Source organism: Silurus meridionalis, chromosome 17, assembly GCF_014805685.1.
Source record: "Silurus meridionalis isolate SWU-2019-XX chromosome 17, ASM1480568v1, whole genome shotgun sequence".
Taxonomy (NCBI): Eukaryota; Metazoa; Chordata; class Actinopteri; order Siluriformes; family Siluridae; genus Silurus; species Silurus meridionalis.
The window spans coordinates 14,775,420-14,800,876 of record NC_060900.1 but is presented as its reverse complement, the minus strand read 5'-3'; the positions used below and the strand labels follow the sequence as shown (position 1 = coordinate 14,800,876).

General features: G+C 38.7%; 1 protein-coding gene across 5 annotated transcripts in view; it reads right to left on the bottom strand.

The window, feature by feature from the left end:
- Positions 1-25,457, bottom strand: part of grid2 (glutamate receptor, ionotropic, delta 2) — a 464,217-nt gene that overhangs the window by 392,158 nt on the left and 46,602 nt on the right. For 4 of the 5 annotated variants that reach the window (XR_006928288.1, XR_006928287.1, XM_046871162.1 and 1 more), the window contains exon 2: positions 18,447-18,602. Coding sequence is in view for 2 of the 5 variants with exons in the window: in XM_046871162.1 (XP_046727118.1) it covers positions 18,447-18,602 (156 nt within the window). In the remaining 3 variants the exon portion in view is untranslated. Of the gene's footprint in view, positions 1-3,584; positions 3,735-18,446; positions 18,603-25,457 lie in introns of those variants that run through there. The other variant, XM_046871163.1, reaches the window with a different exon arrangement.

Sequence of the window (25,457 nt, the reverse complement as noted above, 5' to 3'; positions counted from 1 at the left end):
ACATCAGAATTAAACACGTCCATTCCACATCTTTGCTGGCATAAAACAAAAGCAGCAAACCGCTCATCTAAGCCTAAGTTATCACTATTCCTGAAAAGGCATCAAATCAATATAATGGGTGAGTACATGCTGATTTGTATTCTTGTTCAGTGCCTTGAAAAAGGAGAGAGGCCAACTGTCTGTTTTCACAAACAGGTTCCCAGTGGAGAAAGGCAGACTGGTCAAAAACACCTCATTCTGCCTCTCACAACAGGCTGTAAGGATCAGACCTGAAAAGTGTCATTATTGTGACTAGATCCATTGGGGTGAATTTAAAAGAGGATGATTGGGGTTAAGGGGGAATAAGGGAATCTGGGGAATAGATTAAATTTGTATTTCTGCTTTGGCTAGGCATGGAGCGGTTGTAGAAAAGAGAAATGAGAAAGACAGAAAGAAAGAAAGAAAGAAAGAAAGAAAGAAAGAAAGAAAGAAAGAAAGAAAGAAAGAAAGAAAGAAAGAAAGAAAGAAAGAAAGAAAGAAAGAAAGAAAGAAAGAAAGAAAGAAGGGGGGAGAAAGGAAGTGAGATAGATCCTCTCTGGGAGCTGGAAGCAGTCACTTTAGCCCCAGGGTGTCTGAACCTCTCCTTTCAGACAACTGAAAGCAGTGTCTGTGCTTTTACAACTGCAATATGGGAGGTTGACGACACACAGACACACACATACAATTAGCTTTAAAAAAGAGAGAGAGAGAGAAAAACAATGAAGTAAATAGTATTACAAAAGATTAATAAATATTAACAACAAAAATGAAAATGGATATTTGCACTTTTGTATTGTCCTGACCTGCTTCATGGTGCTGTCAGATATACGTTTATTTTTGCTGCTAAAAACAGTCACTGAAGGACAGCTTTTTGGCAAGAGAGGAAACTGCCATATACTATCCACTATAGAGCCTATAAAACTTAATTACAAGAAGCTTTCTAGTGGGTGGCTACATTGTTTGTATTCATTTCATTATTGCATTTAATGTCTGTTGTAAGGTTGTCAAAAATATTCCTCTTTTAATGGCAAACATTTTTTTCTTCAGCTAAATTTGTTAATAAACAAGGGTTTGTTCTAAGGTGGACATCTTTTTCAGGGTTTAATAAACCTGGCAGTTATTCATATAGCTACATTTACTACCATAGCACTAAAACAATAGCAATCTCTAATAATTTCCACTCCTGTTTTGTATCAGACAAGATCAAACTCCAAAATTATCTTTACTTTTTTATTTAGATCTACATATAAAAAAACACACATTGGCTGCTTGTGAATGTTTGGAATCCTGGTGTTTCGTTATAATCATTTCCGATGGTCGCGCCAAATTCAGACTCCTAGCTCAAGCGGATAGATCTCTGTAGGAGCAGGAAGCGCTCTGCCTTTCCCTTGATGTCCAATAGAGACATTCTGTCAAGAGCTGTTTACCAACTTTTCTTCATTGTTCATGTGGAAAAAGGTCTGAAAGTGCCAGTTTGTCCATTTAAGGCAGGCCAAATGAACCTATTTGCAAGGCCAAGTTCCTCTTAGGAACCATGAAGCACTGGCAGCAGGGCTTTAGCCAGCTGTCAGCTGCAGAATGCAGTCATATCGCTGTTTTATTATAAATGTCAGCCTCGCTGTTGGAGACACCTCCCCTATTGATTAGGAGTTGGATAATTGGATTGGAGCTATTTCTCAGCAAGCCTGCAGTTTATCTGGAGGCATTTAGGAGATGAAGACTATGCCTCGGCATGGGAGGGGATATGAAGTCACACTGGGGAGTTGTAACCTCACATCCCCCTCCTGTTGTGATTCAACATGTAATACAGTGACAGTGACACAACTGAGACGTAATGAGCGCTTCTGGGAGCATGTAATATATATTTATAATATAAATGGGTCATTGTTTACCTGCTACTTCACCTTTATCTCATGAGTTTGAGCACTTCAACTAGACTCAAATAAAATGAAAACAAATATTTAGAGCCCATCGTTGTCTGCCTCTGAAATATTTAGCACACCAGAAATTGGCTTTTTGGGTGACTAGGTCCATTCAGTTTCCAGTGTTCCAGTTATGGGTTAGAATCTCGCTGTTACAGATCACATGGCTCATATTACAAATCTGCATATCTGACCTGTCTGGCCTTTTAACATCTAAATGGCAGTGTGTGTGTGTGTGTGTGTGTGTGTGTGCGTGCGTGCGTGCGTGCGTGCGTGCGTGCATGCGTGCGTGCATGTGTGTGTGTGTGTGTGTTTGGGTGTGCATTTGTGTCTGTTGGTGGTTGGGGGAGGATGTCATCAAAATGTATAATAATTGGAACATGCAAGCGGTTCTGCATCTTCTGGACTTGTTACTACTACTACTAATTTACCAGTATAATTTACAAGACCAAACCACTTGTACAAGTTTTATAAAGACCCAATTCAATAGTATAGCATGACATTATAACAACCTTTCTAAATTCAAGAGGCCTTTTTTATTGTCTTTTTAGCACACAGACTGGAAATTATATAAAAAAATTCCAATGTTGGAGCTGTGATTCATAAATTTGATTAGCAAACATCCTTGCACAATGCAATATCTATGGAGTCACCAAAAGAAAATTTGGAAATATACTTCTCTCCCACATCCACAGCATCAGGCATGAAATAAGATCGTTTAGACCTTGTAAAGGAGGCAATAGGGATTATTTTCACACAGACTGATTTAATTAATAATGACAGTACTCAATTGACAATGCCAATAAAGAAAAAAATATTTAAAATTATTAAAAGAAGAATCATCAGCTGTAGCAAGTAGTCATTTCAATCAATATTTTGATGAGAATGCTTGGGTGTTTTATCGGTGGACAGGAAATGGTTAGGCTTAGGTTATCTTATATGAGAGGCATTTGCAATGAGATTGCAAGGAATTGTTATGGATCGTCTTATTTTATTGAATTATTTTCTTTTTAATATACAGTTTAATAGAGTTTTTCCCCACACTAAAAATTATCTGGATTTTTGAATGCCAAGACATGATCATGTCAAGACAATGGTATCTTCATCATAAAATAAATACATTTAATAATTGTGCTGGATTATGCTCTAGTAACTGGTACTGTAGCTGTATTCAATTTCTGTATTCATGTAGTTTTCCATCTTTGTAAAAGAGAATTTTGTAGCTCTGAATGGAACCAGGCTTGTTAATCTATCAGCCATCCTTCAATACTGTTGACCTTTACTATAGACAAACAGAGAGCCTGCTGGCAGCTCCTTGAAAAGGACAAAACAAGGTGCATCTATGTAAAATCACAGCGTACTGGGGTGAGTGCAAAGGAAAGCTGTCACAGGCCACTGATAAAAAAATAAAAATAAATTAGCAAATTAAAATAACCTAATTGAAACCAAGTTGAAATAAACACAGCTAAAAATAGTGGCTACACTGCCTGTATCTACTTGCAAGTTTTTGCAGTACAAACACTGTTTATGTTGTTACACCTCATTTCACTTACTGCTGCAGTTTTCTAGCAACTACCTAAATGCCTTTGTTCAGTAGTTCAGTTCAAATCAACCAAAGGAAAGTGTATCTGGATTGAAACCTACCTTCTTGAACTGCCTGAAAGGGTTGTTCCCATCCACAAACTCCACTGAGAAGGTGATCTTCTCTGTCTCAAGGATCTCGTTGTTGAGGTTGAGGTCAGCCACAGCCATGCGGAACACCTCATCATCCTTTTTGGCAGACTCATCAAATATGGCCCCTAAAATGTAAGTGAAATCACAAAATTAACACTAATACAATTTTCAACAATACAAGCAGATGTCATTGTCACTGTTAAGGTACACGATTAGGCATTTGTTTTCTGGTACTTTACAAAATGCTTGAAATAATACTAATTTAAAACAGAGAGTGTGTTTGCATGCTTCTTACTGTGTGTCTTCATTATTTATATAAGGAAGAATAATTGGACTGAAAAAAAGGATCCATTAGGTCAGCATAATTGTTAAAACTTACAATACAATACAATACAATACAATACAATACAATACAATACAATACAATACAATACAATACAATACAATACAATACAATACAATACAATACAATACAATACAATACAATACAATACAATACAATACAATACAATACAATACAATACAATACAATACAATACAATACAATACAATACAATACAATACAATACAATACAATACAATACAATACAATACAATACAATACAATACAATACAATACAATACAATACAATACAATACAATACAATACAATACAATACAATACAATACAATACAATACAATACAATACAATACAATACAATACAATACAATACAATACAATACAATACAATACAATACAATACAATACAATACAATACAATACAATACAATACAATACAATACAATACAATACAATACAATACAATACAATACAATACAATACAATACAATACAATACAATACAATACAATACAATACAATACAATACAATACAATACAATACAATACAATACAATACAATACAATACAATACAATACAATACAATACAATACAATACAATACAATACAATACAATACAATACAATACAATACAATACAATACAATACAATACAATACAATACAATACAATACAATACAATACAATACAATACAATACAATACAATACAATACAATACAATACAATACAATACAATACAATACAATACAATGACGACAGACCCAACTGTCAGAGTTTTAGTTTCTCCATACCATTTGTGGCGTAGCTGGAGATTGGGTAAGTAGTGTCTCACGAAGCTTGACCAAAAGTGATCAGTGAGAACTTGACTTTGTCTCCATCTACGTCGTCCTATGAGTTCATCGGCAGGGTATATCACTTGAGGTAAAGAGCTGTCTAGCCGCCCCATGAGCAGAAGATTTGGGGTGATTGGGTCTAAATCTGCTACATTGGAGGAGACATAACCTAAAGGTTTGCTATTAAGGATTCCTTCTATTTCAATAAGTACTGTTTGAAGAACTTCTTCTGTAACTGTTTGTGCACCTACTACTGTACGGAGGGCATTTTTAAGAGATCGGATCTCCCTTTCCCAGCTGCCACCAAAGTGAGGGGCATTAGGTGGGTTAAATCGGAATTCGATCTTCTGTTTGGCAAGATGCCGTTGAAGTTCTTGGCTGCAATTCTTTAAAGCATCTTTTAACTCTCTGTCCACCCTGGAAGTTAGTGCCTTGGTCAGATATCAGTTCTGAGGGGGTGCCTCTACGTGCTATAAATCTCCTCAGAGCCATGAGGAAAGAATCTGTGTCTATAGCTGTGAGAAGCTCAATGTGTACACATCGAGTTGTAAGACACTTAAAGATTATTCCCCATCTTTTCTCTAAACGCCTGCCTATTTTGGTTTGGAAAGGTCCAAAACAATCCATACCAGTACTATAAAAGGGTGGTTTATGAAGTCTCAAGCGTGCTGGAGGAAGATCAGCCATCTTAGGGTTCTCAGGTTTAGCCTTCCACTTACGACACTCCATACAGTTATGTTGTGATTTTCGAATTGCTTCACGACCTCTTAGTATCCAGACACTTCTCCTCATTTCAGCAAATACTCGTTCTGGTCCTGGGTGACATAGCTTACTATCATAGTCTTGAATGAGTAATTTGGTGGCTTGATGATGAGGGTCTAGGACAATAGGATGAACTGTTTGGAGTTCTAAGCCTTCAGCACGACGTGGCGTCCTCCTACCCGTATAAGCTGACTGGCTTTATCGAATTCTGGGGCTAAAGTGAGTAATCTACTTGTAGGGGATACGGGCTTACCAGAGCTTAGTTGCTCGTATTCTTCTGGGAAACTATCTTGTTGAATATTGCGGAAGAGGAGATGTTCTGCTGTCACATAGTCCTTAGCTGTAGGTATACTAGATTGATCTAAGTCACTTGGATGTTGTTGAACTATGGCTTCAACAAGATCTTTCCAAGAGTGGTACTTACTAGGGTCTAAGGGCTTTAATGTTTGGGTGACACCACAGAATATACTAGCTCTCCTTTCCACTTTATCTTCAGGGGTCTTAAGAGGTGGCAGGGTTGGCCACTCTGATTCTGCTTTAAGTAAAAAGGGTGGACCTAAACTCCACCTGTTAGGTGTAACAAGTTCTACTAAGCTACGCCCTTTGTTAGATCATCGGCTGGGTTTCTGGCTGTATCTACATATCGCCAATCATGTGACTCAGTTAGATCTTGGATTTCTGCTATTCTAGTGCCTACAAAACTTTAAAACTGCAAGATTCAGATCTTAGCCATGAAAGAACTGTAGTTGAATCTGACCATAAGATCACTCGGCTGATCTTAAGAGTGAGTTCATTTTCAAGCAGCTTCGATAGTTGGGCACCGATTAGGGCTGCACATAGCTCTAGTCTAGGAATGGTTTGTTTACGTTTAGGGGCAATTTTGGATCTGCCAATCAGAAAAGCAAGCTGTATTCTACCTTCTTGATCTTCAGTTCTCAGGTATGCTACGGCACCGTATGCTTGCTCTGAAGCATCACAGAAGATATGAATTTGTTTTGTGGTATTGGGCCTATCCATATCTGGTGTAACATAACATCGGGGAAGTGTGACCTGAGAAAGAATGGGTAGTTCATTCTCCCATTCACACCAGGCTTTCACCAAGTCTGTGGGCAACATGGGATCATCCCAACCCCTCTGTTTGTTCCACAACTGCTGAATTAGAATTTTGCTGGTGGTGAATGGAAGGATGAATCCCAAGGGGTCGTACTGTCTTGCTACTATCCTATAGATGTGTCGCATAGTGGGTGTGGTTTTAGGTGTTGGGCGGTGTTTGTAACCGAGTATATCTAAGTTATAATTCCATCTCAGTCCAAGAGTGGATTCATGGGGATCGGTCTTGTCATGTGATAACCAAAGCTCAATGCTATCTGAACGGGCCTCTTTGGGGAGATGATTAACGACTCTTGGGATATTACAGGCCCATTGTCTAATCTCAAATCCACCATTGGCAAGAAGGCCACATAACCCATCCACTACTTGCTTGGCATCATCTGCGGTCATTAAGCTTTTAAGGCAATTGTCTACATAAAAATTCCTTTCTACTGTCGATCGGAGAATATCGTTAGGTTGAGTGTTATCGAGAACATGGCGTTGCAAAGCATAGATGGCACAACAGGGGCTACAAGTTGTGCCAAAGGTAGTACTTGCCACTCATAAATGCTGGGAAGGTTATTGGTTTGAAGGTCACGCCATACAAAGCGAAGGAGTGATTTGTCCTCAGGCAGTAGGCGGACCTGATGAAACATACCCTTAATATCGCCACTTATTGCTACAGAATGTTCCCTAAAGCGCAACAGCACTCCTAAGAGGGAAGGGCTAAGTGTAGGTCCAGCAAGGAGGTAATTATTCAGATTCTGGCCTACATGTTCAAAAGAACAGTTGAACACTACTCTATTCTTTCCATTATGTTGTACCATATGATGTGGAATAAACCATGACTCTTCTCCGGTGTTTACAGAGTCAGGTGTGAGTTTGACTACATAGCCGCACTTCTCTAGTTTCTTAATCTCTTCGTTATATGCTACTGCCTTTTCAGGATCCTTTGCCAACCGTCGCTCTATACTTCTTAAATTGGGCATAACGGAGTCCTTAGTTGTACAGAATTGCGGCATATTAGCTTTCCTTAAAAGGGGGGTTGCATAACGATTCACTCCATCTACCATCACTCTAGTTGTTCTAGTTTGTAATAAATCTATTGCCATTTGATCCTGCTTTGATCGTGTGACTAATTTCTCATTTCTGTGGGGAATGGTATCGCTTTGCCAGAGTCTCTCTACATTTCGGGAAAGTTCTTCCATTTGGGGAGTGATAGAGATATGTAAGCATTGTTGAGGCTGTATCTGCTGCTGCAGAAAGCGCGTTGGACCTTGTAGTGTCCAGCCTAATCTAGTTCTAATAGCTGCGGACCTCCTGGGGCCCTAGGCGTATAGGCTCAACAGGTGTTATAAGGTGGGATGGTCTGCTCCTATCAAAAGGAGGGGTTGTACTTTATCTATGGGCTGTAAAGGAATGTCCTTTAGATGTTGGTATCTCTGCTGGAGTGTTGCAATGGGATACGAATGTTCAGCTAAACCTAAGTGCTCAGAGGTAAAGGCATTCTGGATCCAATAACTCTTTTGGGGCTTTGATATAGAACGTATTCTAAAGGAAACTGCTGCTCCATTTAGTTTCCTCATATCTTGTCGAATAGTTCTTAATATTAGATCTTCCTTCTGTCCTTGTAACCCTAGTTTCTTAACTGCAGCTGGGAGTAACATAGTCCTTTCGGATCCATCATCGAGTACTGCATAAGTGTTCAGGGCTCGATTGTTGTGTTGTAATACAACAGGAATCACTTTCAGCAGGACGCGCTTGGAACCTTGTGGCCTGTCTAGATACAGGGTTTTGTTCGTGGAACTCACTAAACAGGTACTCTCCTTTTGAGGTTGGCTGTTCACCTCATGAAGGATTTGAAGATGTTTCCCACTGCATAAACGACAGGGCTTCTTTAAGGTACAGTCTTTGGCTAAGTGTGATCGCCACATTTCCAACAACGCTTGTTGTCTTTGATCCATTTGATCATCTGCTCTGTACTAAATGCCTGGAAAGTGGTACACTGGCTTAAATAATGTTCGGCACTGTTACAATATGGGCACAGAGGTCTGCTCTGTTCAGATCCCCGTGCTGGCTTGGACTGATGCGAGGCGTTGGCACTCGAGTGTTCGTTTCTGGGGGTCTGTCGGCTCCATGCAGGACAGAAGCGTGTTTATGCTTCGCCACTGGGCCTGGTTTGGGCCGCTCCATCCTACTTATCTGATCTTTCCTGATTCGATTGCAGAGTCTTGACACCGGGATTCTATCCTGAGCCACTCTGCCAGATCCGGTAGAGTGTAGGAATCTTGATGGGGCAGGTGTCGTTTAAATGTGGCGCGCATGTCCGGGGGTAACTTAGTGAGTAAGCGGGCTGCATGTGAGGCGCAACTTAGTTCGCTTTCTCCTTTGGACCTAATGAGTTCAGGAGACCAACGAGGGCCTGAATTTCGAGGGCAAACAGTTTGAAACTAGTCGTATCTCCTGTCTGTACATTAGGGGCATCCATGACTTCTGCTATCTTAGCTAGGGCTAACTGGAAAGGTAGTCCGAATTGGCTATTAAGCATAGTCATAGTGTCTGTGTATGGCTGAGGGGAATTCAGAAATGAGTCTGCAATTAGGCGAGCCTCTTTAAATTTGAGGTGTCCTAAGAGAATCTGATACTTAAAGAGTTCATTTGCATCTGGAGGGAGGATATTATCAAGGGCTAACTTTATATGAGTGAATTCTCTGGGGTCAGGACTGGTGAAATCTGGAATTGTTGGGTGCGGGCCCCTATAAGGCGTGTCCAGAGATGTGGCACTCTGAAGCCGCCCCGTCAAGGGAGGATATTGTGGATTATGTAGATGGGCATATGTATCTACTTCTGACTTTAAGGGACTTTTACTAGGGGCACTTGGGATCTGCGGGACTAGCTTGTGGAGTATAAGGCTCTGGCACCACTGCCTTGGGTGATTTAAAGATAGTTCTGGGCAAAGGGACTGGAGTCTCTATGACCCGCTGTGGTCGAGGAACTAGCTGAGCTGCCTGCGGATTTACGGATAGATTCCGTATGTCCTTGACAAGGACCTTAAGTTCTCGGAGTTCCTCCTGAAAGGCCACTTGATTTTCATACAGTTGCCTAACTATCTTCTCCATGTCATGACTCTTTGATTGGCTCTTTCTCTTTGACTTATGTCTAACGGGTGAAAGGGCAGCCTCTTCCTCATGTGAAGAAGGCTCTTCCTCTTCATCACTTTCAAATAGCTGTGTGTTAACATCCGAATGGTGAGCGCTAGTAGCTCCCGTAATTGTGTCGATGTCATCAGCATATGAACTAGAGGGAGGAGAATCACTATCATCTGGGGTTAAAACACGAGATTCATCTCTCGTTGTGTTTCGCCATGCTTCCTCCTCTTGTTCGTGTGAGCGCTGTGCAAAGTATTTCACCTCATAGTCTCTAAGATGGGATGGGGGCCGAGTTCTGCGTCGTGGCGCGAAAACTTCGCCGGAGGGTTGTTCTGACATCCTTCTTCTGTGGTAAGCACGCTTATCCGGTTCGAAGGACCAAATGTTAGGAAGTTTTCCTGTCTAGCTCGAAGGACCAATGTTAGAGGGGTTTTCTTATCTTACTCGAAGGACCATATAAGGATTCTCACTAACTGGTATGCGCTGATCAGTGGATTGTACTCGCCCCAGCGTCAGTAAAAACACGATACAGGATTCAGAACACTTTACTTTACTGATTATAGAATTGATTGCATATGAGGTGATTCTTGCTCTCTTCTGCTAGCTGCTGTTCAGTAGGTTGCGTGATGCAGAATGCTTGCTGCAGCTCCGTGTTCTGGTCTTTTATACTCTTGGTGGAGGACGGTGTACTGTGATGTCACAGATAGCTTGTCATTGCTTAGTAAGCTGTATATCTGCCTCTAGTGGTGAAGCATGGAATTACAACTAAATAGGAATCCTTTCTAACAGATATATCATGCAGCATGTCTATAGTAGTGATATACACTATATGATATTTATGGAGTATATAAGAACATTGGCACTCACACCATATGTGGTTCTTCCCCAATCTGTTGCAACAAAGTTGGAAGCACACATTTGTAGAGAATGTAAGCTGTAGCATCAAAACTTCCCTGTACTGTAACTATGAAACCTAGCTACATTTTTCAGCATAAAAATGACCACATGCACAAAATAAAGACATGGCAAGAATATACTAGCATGTCCTTTCCCTGTTTGTTTTATTTCTTTATGTTTTATAAGTGTGCTATAATTTCTTTCAACTGAGTTTAGATTGATGGCAAACTAAGTCTGCAAACTAGTGAGCCAGTGTTGATTTATTCATTGATAGAGACTCAAAGCACTTTTGTACACTGCTCTGGATAAAAGTGTCTGCTATACACTGTAAATATAAATGTAAATATAATCAACCATAGAGAAAACAGACCCAAACCTGGCATTCACTGCAGACTGAAAACATATTAACAAGAATTTCAAACACTTTGATCCAGGATCAGCCCCTAGTTGCAAAGACTCAATAGCCCTGAGCAGATTCTAAAGCATTAAAGTCTAGTGGAAAGCCTTCCCAGAAGAATAACTATTATGAATACAGCAAAGAAATCTGGAATACGATTTTCATCAAGCACATACAGGAGTGATGGTGAAGTGTCCACAACCATTCGGCCAATTAATGTATATTCATAAGGGCTACATCTACATTGCATAAAAAGACATTGATTTATTGTAAAAAATTTGGCCTTTGCAGTAGTTGTTTTTGTTTTGTGAAACTGAACAGACCAGAGTAAAAGTTTGATGCCTGAAGCCTCTAAACATGATATTACACCATGATGGCTTTATACCTATTTATATCAAAATAGATTTTGTATTGTCTCAGCTACATCAGATGCCACAATTCTTAAAAATATCTTTGTGTTCCACAGGGGTATCCTGTAATCTGCATTACTTGGGATTACATCAGAATTAAACACGTCCATTCCACATCTTTGCTGGCATAAAACAAAAGCAGCAAACCGCTCATCTAAGCCTAAGTTATCACTATTCCTGAAAAGGCATCAAATCAATATAATGGGTGAGTACATGCTGATTTGTATTCTTGTTCAGTGCCTTGAAAAAGGAGAGAGGCCAACTGTCTGTTTTCACAAACAGGTTCCCAGTGGAGAAAGGCAGACTGGTCAAAAACACCTCATTCTGCCTCTCACAACAGGCTGTAAGGATCAGACCTGAAAAGTGTCATTATTGTGACTAGATCCATTGGGGTGAATTTAAAAGAGGATGATTGGGGTTAAGGGGGAATAAGGGAATCTGGGGAATAGATTAAATTTGTATTTCTGCTTTGGCTAGGCATGGAGCGGTTGTAGAAAAGAGAAATGAGAAAGACAGAAAGAAAGAAAGAAAGAAAGAAAGAAAGAAAGAAAGAAAGAAAGAAAGAAAGAAAGAAAGAAAGAAAGAAAGAAAGAAAGAAAGAAAGAAAGAAAGAAAGAAAGAAAGAAAGAAGGGGAGAAAGGAAGTGAGATAGATCCTCTCTGGGAGCTGGAAGCAGTCACTTTAGCCCCAGGGTGTCTGAACCTCTCCTTTCAGACAACTGAAAGCAGTGTCTGTGCTTTTACAACTGCAATATGGGAGGTTGACGACACACAGACACACACATACAATTAGCTTTAAAAAGAGAGAGAGAGAGAGAGAGAGAGAGAGAGAGAGAGAGAGAGAGAGAGAGAGAGAGAGAGAGAGAGAGAGAGAGAGAGAGAGAGAGAGAGAGAGAGAGAGAGAGAGAGAGAGAGAGAGAGAGAGAGAGAGAGAGAGAGAGAGAGAGAGAGAGAGAGAGAGAGAGAGAGAGAGAGAGAGAGAGAGAGAGAGAGAGAGAGAGAGAGAGAGAGAGAGAGAGAGAGAGAGAGAGAGAGAGAGAGAGAGAGAGAGAGAGAGAGAGAGAGAGAGAGAGAGAGAGAGAGAGAGAGAGAGAGAGAGAGAGAGAGAGAGAGAGAGAGAGAGAGAGAGAGAGAGAGAGAGAGAGAGAGAGAGAGAGAGAGAGAGAGAGAGAGAGAGAGAGAGAGAGAGAGAGAGAGAGAGAGAGAGAGAGAGAGAGAGAGAGAGAGAGAGAGAGAGAGAGAGAGAGAGAGAGAGAGAGAGAGAGAGAGAGAGAGAGAGAGAGAGAGAGAGAGAGAGAGAGAGAGAGAGAGAGAGAGAGAGAGAGAGAGAGAGAGAGAGAGAGAGAGAGAGAGAGAGAGAGAGAGAGAGAGAGAGAGAGAGAGAGAGAGAGAGAGAGAGAGAGAGAGAGAGAGAGAGAGAGAGAGAGAGAGAGAGAGAGAGAGAGAGAGAGAGAGAGAGAGAGAGAGAGAGAGAGAGAGAGAGAGAGAGAGAGAGAGAGAGAGAGAGAGAGAGAGAGAGAGAGAGAGAGAGAGAGAGAGAGAGAGAGAGAGAGAGAGAGAGAGAGAGAGAGAGAGAGAGAGAGAGAGAGAGAGAGAGAGAGAGAGAGAGAGAGAGAGAGAGAGAGAGAGAGAGAGAGAGAGAGAGAGAGAGAGAGAGAGAGAGAGAGAGAGAGAGAGAGAGAGAGAGAGAGAGAGAGAGAGAGAGAGAGAGAGAGAGAGAGAGAGAGAGAGAGAGAGAGAGAGAGAGAGAGAGAGAGAGAGAGAGAGAGAGAGAGAGAGAGAGAGAGAGAGAGAGAGAGAGAGAGAGAGAGAGAGAGAGAGAGAGAGAGAGAGAGAGAGAGAGAGAGAGAGAGAGAGAGAGAGAGAGAGAGAGAGAGAGAGAGAGAGAGAGAGAGAGAGAGAGAGAGAGAGAGAGAGAGAGAGAGAGAGAGAGAGAGAGAGAGAGAGAGAGAGAGAGAGAGAGAGAGAGAGAGAGAGAGAGAGAGAGAGAGAGAGAGAGAGAGAGAGAGAGAGAGAGAGAGAGAGAGAGAGAGAGAGAGAGAGAGAGAGAGAGAGAGAGAGAGAGAGAGAGAGAGAGAGAGAGAGAGAGAGAGAGAGAGAGAGAGAGAGAGAGAGAGAGAGAGAGAGAGAGAGAGAGAGAGAGAGAGAGAGAGAGAGAGAGAGAGAGAGAGAGAGAGAGAGAGAGAGAGAGAGAGAGAGAGAGAGAGAGAGAGAGAGAGACCATAGCACTAAAACAATAGCAATCTCTAATAATTTCCACTCCTGTTTTGTATCAGACAAGATCAAACTCCAAAATTATCTTTACTTTTTATTTAGATCTACATATAAAAAAACACACATTGGCTGCTTGTGAATGTTTGGAATCCTGGTGTTTCGTTATAATCATTTCCGATGGTCGCGCCAAATTCAGACTCCTAGCTCAAGCGGATAGATCTCTGTAGGAGCAGGAAGCGCTCTGCCTTTCCCTTGATGTCCAATAGAGACATTCTGTCAAGAGCTGTTTACCAACTTTTCTTCATTGTTCATGGGAAAAAGGTCTGAAAGTGCCAGTTTGTCCATTTAAGGCAGGCCAAATGAACCTATTTGCAAGGCCAAGTTCCTCTTAGGAACCATGAAGCACTGGCAGCAGGGCTTTAGCCAGCTGTCAGCTGCAGAATGCAGTCATATCGCTGTTTTATTATAAATGTCAGCCTCGCTGTTGGAGACACCTCCTATTGATTAGGAGTTGGATAATTGGATTGAGCTATTTCTCAGCAAGCCTGCAGTTTATCTGGAGGCATTTAGGAGATGAAGACTATGCCTCGGCATGGGAGGGGATATGAAGTCACACTGGGAGTTGTAACCTCACATCCCCCTCCTGTTGTGATTCAACATGTAATACAGTGACAGTGACACAACTGAGACGTAATGAGCGCTTCTGGGAGCATGTAATATATATTTATAATATAAATGGGTCATTGTTTACCTAGTGTATTGATCAACAATGTGCTTTAGTTTGCAGACCCCCATTCGCAAGAGGATTTTTTCCACACCATTCTGTACAAACACTAGACATCCATTGATTCTAAAATATTCTAATCACCCCATCTGGTACGAACACCCATGCCACAGATAAAGTCACAGAGATCACCGGATTTCCTCATTTTGATGTTTGATGTGAAGCTCTTCACCTTATAAGCATGATTTTTTCTTTTGCATTGCACTGCTGTCACTTTATTGCACTGGCTGATTAGATAAATGCATGCAGGTGTAGTTCCTAATAAAATGAATTATAATTGTTTAGCAAATATATAAAAACTTAAGGAGGAAGCTATGGCTTTGCTGTCAGTAATGAATGTTGATGTGATCAGTAATTATTCATTATTTATTATAAAAATTCATAGCCAACCAGCAGTTCTACAGGAAAAGCAATTGCTCTAATTCACAGTTAAACTGCATAGTGAACTCTTACAAATTCGTACATATTTACTACTGAGTAATTAACGAGTAGATCTTAGAATTTTATAAGAATAAAATTTCTAGTTCTTGCATAGTGACCCACAGTGTGAGTGGTTGATTAATATTATAAAGTGTTAATTTTTCAACTTTCCCATGGCAACTTTTTTAGACTATTTTTTTTACTGATTTTTTTAGTTGTTGTTTTTTTTTTTCAAGTAAAACAGGCTTCCAAACTATTAGCCAGATTAATTGCTTGTCTGTACTTGAAACTCTTCAATTTAATAGTGCTTGACAAAATAAGTGCTATACATGCTTATTATTAGTTTTGACAAAATCTTCTTATCTTGAAGCAATTTAAAGCAATCAAATTAAACCTTTCTTTTTCAGAGTGAGATGAAGGTGAGTGCAAATGGGAAATGCAGCAAAAGTGAAAATGATACATACTCTAATTATCTAGAAGGAATTCAAAGAGGCTTGTTGGAGGCCTGTAGATTTAATAGGTAGAAATTTTGTACTTGAATAATTAAAAAAAAGTAATAAATCACATGCTCCTGCAGAGAACTATAGAAGATTACAACACTGACAACATTAATGATAACCCCATCTATCTCTTCTAACCCTCCCTACCTTATTAATAAACACCTGAAAAGCTCCCAATGATAAGATATCTAGTGCATTAGAGAGCCTGTATTGCATGACTAAGTGCTCATAGTGGCTCCTAGTGGTGATGAATGCTGTTTGCTATTTATTACCTTTGTGAATACTAATAAGATCATAGCCACTCATTAAATCACATGCTTAAAAAATGAAAAAAATAAAAAAATAAATAAAGGCTGCTCATCTTGCAGCATCCTAGCAGCAGCAGCAAATGATATTTGACAGCACCCATATTCACTATCAGATAATCAATATGAGGCCTTCCACTTTTTTTCTCCCCCAAAAAAGACAAAATCTGCTGCCAGAGCATTAAATAAAACCTAACTGTATTGCTTAATTTCTACAGTACTCAGAAATCAATAAAAATAAACTATATTCAATGTCCAAAACTTTTTTGCTCTACTGAAAGAACCTAATATACCAATTTTGTCTTTGATGTTGACATCTGTACTATGAATCTGGACAGTTTTGCTAAAGAGAATCATACAATACTATAGCAGTCTAGCATTACATTTTTGGTCTTAAGATAATCAACAACAAATCTCCAATTTGCTAGTATTAGCATTATACTTGTAATTTGGACTAATTAACAGAAGCAGAAGCTTGGTGACCTCATGGTAGAGTACCAAGTAATTTGGACAGTAGGAAAAAGAAAAAAGACTGACCAAGGTTTTTTGGCTAGTTAAACAACACATGAAACCCGTATTTAAAATGCTTCCATATAATTAGTAGTCTTGTAAGGCTTACTACTGCAAGATAATACCAAAGCTACCTCCTCCAGCAAGTCAAGGGCTGAAGGTGTTAGATCATGCAATATGCTATAGTGTATTGGTATAATTTTCCTCAACCATTTACATAAAAAAGAAACATTGATTCTTATGAAATGTAAATTTAACAACTTGCAATTCCCATTGCTGGCTTAAGAAAGATGGACTCAATGCTGAGAAAGATTTATCTTGTCACTGTTGCACGTTAGAAAATGGAAATAGATGGCAAATCTGCTTTGGGATTAAAACGGTATAAAAAATCCATTACATTCACATGTTTAGCTTGTAAGCAGAGTCAAAAATGCATTTGATTTGCTTCCATGGAGAATTGTTCTGGATGGTAGTAGAAATACAATTTACACTATAGAAATCCTTTACATTTCCAGAAAATAAGTATGGGCATTAAATGTACCTCCTTCCATCATCTCTTTGATAAGATTGTCAAGCTCCTTCGCTGCTGTATCTATGTTGTACTATCCAAAACTTAGTTAGGAAATGGTGCAAATTCAGAAAAATGAAACATCACGCCAACCACAGTTGGCCAACCTCTTCCAAATAAATCACCAAAATGGTCTATGATCAGTGTGTAATGCAAATGGAGTGACTATAACAGATGGCTTTGGCTACAGGTCAGTGTTCAGAAGACAATGACCTTTGTGGAATGTCCAACAAAAAGATTTTCACAATTGAGTCAAAATATTTTGTGTTTCTATGATTTGAATAGAACAGACCAAAGGTATTCTGTAAGCTGCTTTTGAAATAGGTGGATATGAGTGACAGGGTGAATGTATAATCTTTATTCAGCTCCCATCTATTGCATTACTAAACAAAAGAACACGAGTAACAACAGCATGTTAATGTGCAGCATTCACGATTAGCACAATTCATTTCCCTGAACTGTTCACTCTCCTACAATTTTCTAACAGACTAAAGTAGTAGTAGTAGTAATAGTATAGTGAGATAGGAAGAATATTCAGCAGGAATAAAATTTGGTATGATCTCTGACAGAACATTAAATATGTTCTTTTTTATGTTTCTTAACTGCTGGCTTAACTCTTTATATGTTGTTTAACAGCTATGTACTGGCCTTACCCGGATTTAGCTAAATGTAAAGCAGCCAACGATCAAGGACTAGAATAAATTTTACTAGAACAACTAGCAAATGTTTTTTATGCTTATTAATATTTATGCAAACAAATATTAAACAAACAAAAATGATGTATAAGCTTATTAGTTGATTGATAGTTTTTTCAATGAATTACCAGTTAAATTTTCAAATGTCCTGCATGGATCTAGTTTGCCAAACAGGGTTGTCACCAGTCTCTGACTCCAAAAAAGGAAAAACACCAACTTTTGGCAGCTTCATAACATGCCAATATGTATGTATACACTATGTTCTGAACCGTGTTAACTAACCAGAGGAATTGCTAAGGAATTCAGCTAGAGAAGGGAATGTAGCTAGTCTATGAAGGACTGTTAATTGTAAACAGAATATATAACAAAAAAAAATAATTGTAGAAGTATTCTGTTCAAATTCCATCCAGTACCTACCCAAGACCACTGAGTATAAGACAGGAATACATCCTGGACAGGGTATCAGTGTATTGCAGCACAAAATGAAAAATACATTCACATATTCATTCAGACCTAAGGGCAATTTACTATAACTAATCCACCTCCTGGCATGTTTAAAAGGAAACCAGAAAATGCCATGTTGGAGAAAATAAGAGAATTTTGAAGGGGAAAAAAGGCCCAGGACACAACACCATAAATAACCAGAGCTTCCCCAGGATTGAACTGAGGACCCTGAAGCAGCAATGCTACCTGATGTATATACCCATTAAATAAATAAAATAAAAAATAAATTAGCAAATTAAAATAACCTAATTGAAACCAAGTTGAAATAAACACAGCTAAAAATAGTGGCTACACTGCCTGTATCTACTTGCAAGTTTTTTGCAGTACAAACACTGTTTATGTTGTTACACCTCATTTCACTTACTGCTGCAGTTTTCTAGCAACTACCTAAATGCCTTTGTTCAGTAGTTCAGTTCAAATCAACCAAAGGAAAGTGTATCTGGATTGAAACCTACCTTCTTGAACTGCCTGAAAGGGGTTGTTCCCATCCACAAACTCCACTGAGAAGGTGATCTTCTCTGTCTCAAGGATCTCGTTGTTGAGGTTGAGGTCAGCCACAGCCATGCGGAACACCTCATCATCCTTTTTGGCAGACTCATCAAATATGGCCCCTAAAATGTAAGTGAAATCACAAAATTAACACTAATACAATTTTCAACAATACAAGCAGATGTCATTGTCACTGTTAAGGTACACGATTAGGCATTTGTTTTCTGGTACTTTACAAAATGCTTGAAATAATACTAATTTAAAACAGAGAGTGTGTTTGCATGCTTCTTACTGTGTGTCTTCATTATTTATATAAGGAAGAATAATTGGACTGAAAAAAAGGATCCATTAGGTCAGCATAATTGTTAAAACTTACAATACAATACAATACAATACAAAAGAAAACACATGTATACTACCTGTCAAAGTGTATACCCTCTAATGCCGAGCATTACGTGGCAACTCACAAAAAGCAAGCCGGCTCACAGCAGACCCCTGTCTCGTCATTGGTGTTCATGTGTTGTCTTGTTTACAGTTGTCTATAAACATATTGAGTATATATGACACTGTATTTGATATCAAAAATATTGGTTAAAAATATGTTAAAACAATGAGTTTTTATATTTTGGCTATGAAGCCTGAAAATTTTAGAAATTTATGTTAACACATTAAATGATTTGTTGTTGCTTTTTTTTATTGTTTTTTATGATTCAGGCATAATGTTTTGCTATTCCTGTATTAAGTTTATTTTTAAAATAGTTTAAAGTAAAAATCCATACAAATTAAATGAATATAAAGACTACAAATGCAATGTAAAATGGCATTTGCATGAAAGACTAGGATATTTTAATGTTTGATAGTTAGTCATCATGTGCCTTTTAATGCAAATGTTTATATATTATCTTCCCAGGAGAGAACGTGTCAGCATTCAACCCAAGGTCAGCCAAGAGAAACTGCAAGTGGAAAAAGACTGAGCAAGTATGGTTTGTTTGGAAGGGTGGCCAGGAAAAAGCATCTTCTCTCTAAAAAGCCTATGGTAGTCTTTGCTAAGACAGATGATGTCAAAGATGTTCAGCCATAAGGGACAGTGCAATATTTGGCATGTACCAAACACAGTATATCAGCACAAACACCTCATACCAACTGTCAAGCATGGTGGTGGAGGGGTGATGATTTAGGTTTGTTTTGCAGTCACAGTGCCTGGGCAACTTCCAGTCATTGGTCAACCATGAAATCCTCTGTAAACCAAAGTATTGTAAAGTCATATGTAAGGCTATTGGTCCAACAGCTAAAGCATGGCTAAAACTGGGTCATGCAACAGGACAATGATCCTAACACACCAGCAGATCTACAACAGAATGGCTAAAATGGAAAAGGTGCTGCAGTGACCCAGTCAAATCCAGACCTCACCCTGGATGAAATGCTTTGGTGGGACCTTTAAAGAGCTGTAAATAAACAAATGCTGCAAATCTAAATGAACTGATGCAACATTGTAAAGAAGAAAGAGTTAATAGTCAGAACACAACTACTTCAAGTTATTTTTGCTAAAGGAGGTTCAACAAGCTATTTCATCATTAAGTGTACTACATTTTTTCATATATGGCTTCTTCATTTTTAAAAGTGACAGTGTAATATGTTATCTGTTGTTATTCTGAGGCTGTATTTACCTAATTCTAAGAGCTCATGGTGAACAGATGATATTCTTTTCTATCATAAAACCATAGCATTCAAAGAGGACACATGACTATATACATATATACTCTATATACCTGTATACAGTATATACATAGGTCATGGGACATGATGCTCAGTTCTGTTTTTATATGCTATGTATACAGTATGTACTGTGGTACTGTGCAAAAGGTTTAGGCAGGTTTCAGATAGCTTTAAATGTTTAAAATTAATATTTAAATAGTTTTTTATTATTATTTACAAAAGTGATAAAAATAGAAGAAAAATCAAAATCAAATCAATATTTGGTTTGACTTCCCTTTGGCTTTCAATGCTTACACTTGCACACTTTGTACACTTGCACAAAGTCGGGGATTTTGTAGGATCAGAGCCAGGTGTAAAACTGAGAGAGGAACAGTTAAACTCTGCTACTAAAGTGAGGTTGTGGAAGACAGTTTCATGTCACAGGTCATACACCATGGCAAGACTGTGCACAGCAACAAAACAAAAGGTATTACATCAGCAAGGTCTCTTCCAGGCAAAGATTTCAATGCAAACTGGGGTTTCAAGATGTTCTATCCAATCCATTTTGAAGAAGCAAAATGAAACAGAATGTTGAGGACAATAGATGCAGTGGTCAGAATGGAAAACGGAAGATATCCAGCAGTGCCATCAGCAAAGAACTGGCAGAAACCAGTAGAGCCCAGGCAAATCTAAGCTGCCCTGGAGACGACAATATAAACATTTGGCTGTAGCAGGAGGCAAGTTGTTCCCTGAATGCAGGAGAGAGGTACAAAAATGAATGTGTGCAGACATCAGTGTAGCATGGAGAGAAGAATTTTTCAAGTTTGGGGCAACATTTCTGAAAATAGCATTGGAGATTTGGTCAGGATTAATGTATATTTAATGCTTAGAAATGCAGATAGATATTTATCCATCATGCAGTACCATCAGGGAGAAATTCATTTTACAAATATGTTTCATATTTATATATATATATATATATATATATATATATATATATATATATATATGAAACATATTTGCTAAATTAATTTGGGGTCAATCAGATTTCTCCCTGATGGTACTGCATGATGGATAAATATCTATCTGCATTTCTAAGCATTGAGTATACATTAATCCAATGTATACTCAATGCTATATATATATATATATATATATATATATATATATATATATATATATATATATATATATATATATATATACAGTGGAACCCGGTTATCTCACCCTCGACAACCCTATTAAGTTGACGTTTTTGAAGTGGAACCACCAAATTCTCGCTTTTTCTAAGCATTTTTTTTATCGGTTATGTTTTTTTATGTCGCCGAACCCTGATATCTCGAGCACAAGGGGGGAAAAATTTGCCATTTAACGTCGGTTATCTCGGTGCAGCCGCAGAAGAACTCGCGGAAGTGGCGGAAAAATCAAGGCTTACAGCTGCTACAGGTGTTGTATTGTATACTGGTGAATCTCTGCTGTTAGTTAGTTAGTGCACATATGCCTTTTGTTGTTAAATGTTATGCGATGAACGGGACGCGAAAGCCGCGTTTGGCGGCGCGGAACGTGAGATGAGCAGCAAAATCATAAAATGAACACCGGCAGGATCGGGGGAATCCGCGGTGCGCTTTGGGAAGAAAAGCGCAGCCGTTGAGAGAGTGCCGGTGGGAAGGCACGTACTGGGATACGCATGCACGATAACAACGACCGCCGTGAACCAACATATACCAACAATAACGGATGGTGAGAGTGTGGAAGTTTAAATAGGAGCTGGTGATGATGCTAAACGAGCACCATATGTGCGATTGAACCGGGAACTACAGAGAAAACACCTGCCGCACGAAGGGCGAAGGGGCGTGGCAGGTGGATTTATTTACACATTCTCATTTATTAACGCACATCATGTACATGCACGTTAATATATTGCCGCCATTTTGATTTTCGTTTATCTCGATCATCGGTTACCTCAATGCTTTTTGGCAACCCCCTTGGACATCGACATAACCGGGTTCCACTGTATATATATATATATATATATATATATATATATATATATATATATATATATATATATATATATATATATATATATTTCTTTTTTTTTTTTTTTTTTTCTTGATCACAGACTTTAATTTGGCAGATGTCTTCTAAACATGAGTTTGTCTTCCAGAATGGGACATGATGCTTGTGTTCAGAAGACATCTGCCAAATAAAAGCCTGTGATCAGTGGTGTGACTCTTGAGAAGAGTTGCTGTTCTTGGAGGTTGAGGAAGCTGAAAGAACTTTCAGAAAACAATTCTCAAACCATGCTGCCAAAAAGACAGATACTTTTTTCTTTAAATCCCCCGCAAAACATCAAATAACATCTTTTATCTGTTGCTGAGTTGCCATAGAAACACAGCTCAACATGAACATGTACACTGGAGTCCCATCTCAGCCTTAGCAGCATTTGCGTCACCTGAGTGGTTAGTAGCTGAAATAAAACAATTAAAATTTCTATCTTAGCTGTAATTAGGAAGTGTAAAGGGAAAGGGAAATTTTTTTTCCAGTGGCTCTGTTTCTTTTGTGCGCATTTAAAATGACCCAATGGCCCTGTCAGACATCACTGCTAAGTACTGCATGCAATACATCTTTATGTTGAATATAATTAAGCTTTGAGAAATGCCCTATACTGTCTGTTCTTAAATAAATAATCTTCAGTCGGGTCTTTGTTAGGTCTTTATTTTCATGTATGCTGCTGTGATTCCAAACTAGCCAAGCCTTTTACTCAGTATAGTCAACTATAGAGCTATGGTTTCTCAGTAGTCTTTTTCTTTTGTAAGTGCTACTATTTATTTGTCCATAAAGAATTGTATTTTCCTAGATATATGCTGAATGACTAAAGCTGCATGCTGAATTATGGCTCTGTGGTCCTTAAAACTTGCTTTCTAGTTTTCTCAGTGTTCTTATTTTTGTCTGGTCCTAAAAGTGTTACACGTGGTAATCTTGTCTGATGATAACTACAGTGGATAATGACCATAATTCTTGCCAAAAAAAAAAGACATAAGAGATAGAGTCTACTTATATATCCTACTGCCTGTGCCTCTGAAAGCACCTGTTAGCCTTCACTCTCTGAACAACCATCATGTGGTAGATGTTGAACATTAAAGGAGAACTGGCTAATGGAAAATGTCAGATGACAGAATTAGGGGGAAAATTGGAAAATAATTGTAGAGGTAGGTTATACAATCCAGGCTAGAACTGTGCTCATAGGTAATAGACACTACCATTATGGTTTATAGCAGTAGCATCAGAAATACTTGCCAGTGGTTGTATTCAAAGTAAGTGAAAGTTTAAACCATGTCTTAGTATTGCTTTCAATGCCATCAGGAAATGAACCTATTTTGTACATCCTTAGAAAGTTTTAGTCACCAAAAGATTGGTCACTAATGCAGATCCTAATCAGCTAATGGATTTGAAGAGACTCACTACCAAATACATCACAGTGTAGATTACAATCAAATGCTTTCCCTCATCTTTTCAATACCTGCATCAGTTCCCCCTCCTCCTCTTTGGCCACCTCATTTCTCTTCCGATTTGTGCCTCCAGAGATGTGCAGGATTAACCAATCTGACCTCTGCCTTCCATAGGGCTCACAGCCAAACAGCTGTTAACAAGGGCTTCATGATAGGAAAGGTTAAAATAGGTAGGGGACTGGAGCAAAAATAGAGAGAGAGGTAAAGGAAGGAATTGTAAGACTTAAAAAATCTATCACTTCTCATCCTTTACAAAATCCATTGGTTACCAGCTCCTTAAAATCCTGTAAACATTTTCCATCACATTCAGTTGCTACTACTAAATTTATGTACCATGAACAATCCTGTGAAGATATCTAAATTATCTCTCTGGGTGATCTACCATCGGTGCCTAAACTTAACTTCCTAATTTATTATTTTCTCATTTTCTTTAACAAAAAATAAGTTTTTTAGTTTCTTGATTTGTTATGGTGTAATTTACTATAGGCATGGCCAAGCTATAATAAAACATAGCCAAACTGTAACAGAATAAGGAAGTAGGACATCTAAAGGTCAAAAAATGTTTTATGACACAAATAAATACAGATTAGAGTACATTTCTGGGACTTTAGTCACATGAATTTTATATTCTGTACATGTTTGGACACAGCTCAAACTAAAGTGCAACACCATGCCTTTCTTCATGACCAGCACTGTGCTAATTAATGTCAACCAGTTTCTTTTCTTTTGTTGAAGAAAAAAAGGTAAAATCATATTATTCTCCACAGTTTAATATGGTTTACATAAGCCCACTCTATCATTTGAAGGTGGGTTGCCTTCTTTGGCATGACAGAATGCGTGTGTGTGTGTGTGTGTGTGTGTGTGTGTGTGTGTGTGTGTGTGTGTGTGTGTGTGTGTATGTGTGTGTGTGTGTGTGTGTGTGTGTGTGTGTGTGTGTGTGTGTGTGTCTGTGTGTGTGTCTGCATGTGTGTGTAAGAGCAGCTGTGAATGCTGATTTACAAGCTGCTGTGGTCCTGCTCCAAAAAGCTTGTGTGGCCGCAGCTCTTGGGCAATTGGATAGTGAAGGAAAAAGCAAATGTCATCAGATAAATCAAAGAACAGCATTACTATATCTGGCCATATCTGACATGTCAAGGACAACTGCTATACCAAAACTATAACCTGACCACTTGTCCACCTTTTATTTAGGGTTGCATATGTGGAATAGAAATCTGTCAAGTCAAGTCAAGTCAAGTTTATTTGTATAGCGCTTTTCACAACAGACATTGTCTCAAAGCAGCTTTACAGAAATCAACAGTCAAGGTGAATGGTGTGCATTTATCCCTGATGAGCAAGCCATGGCGACTGTGGCAAGGAAAAACTCCCTTAGATGTAATGAGGAAGAAACCTTGAGAGGAACCAGACTCAAAAGGGGAACCCATCCTCATTTGGGTGACATCAAGAGTTTAATCATAAATCTTTCAACAATACAGAACACTGGAGAGTGAGAACTAACATGAGCACTGGAGTATAAGATTATAAGTAAATGTTCTTTCAACAGTCTCTGGTATAAAAGTAGGAGCTACTGAGCTCCTACTTTTAGAATAGAATAGAAATCTGTGTGTAAGTGTGTAATGAAATAATTTCTGTTACTGTTCTAGTTTTATTTACTGTCTGTGCCAACTCAAAACAAAACTCAAAACGTGCAAATATTACACCCAGAGCCAGATGTTGATATGTGTGGAGGCAAAGCGCAAAACACCTTTTGATGTGGGAGGTATGTGCTTATAA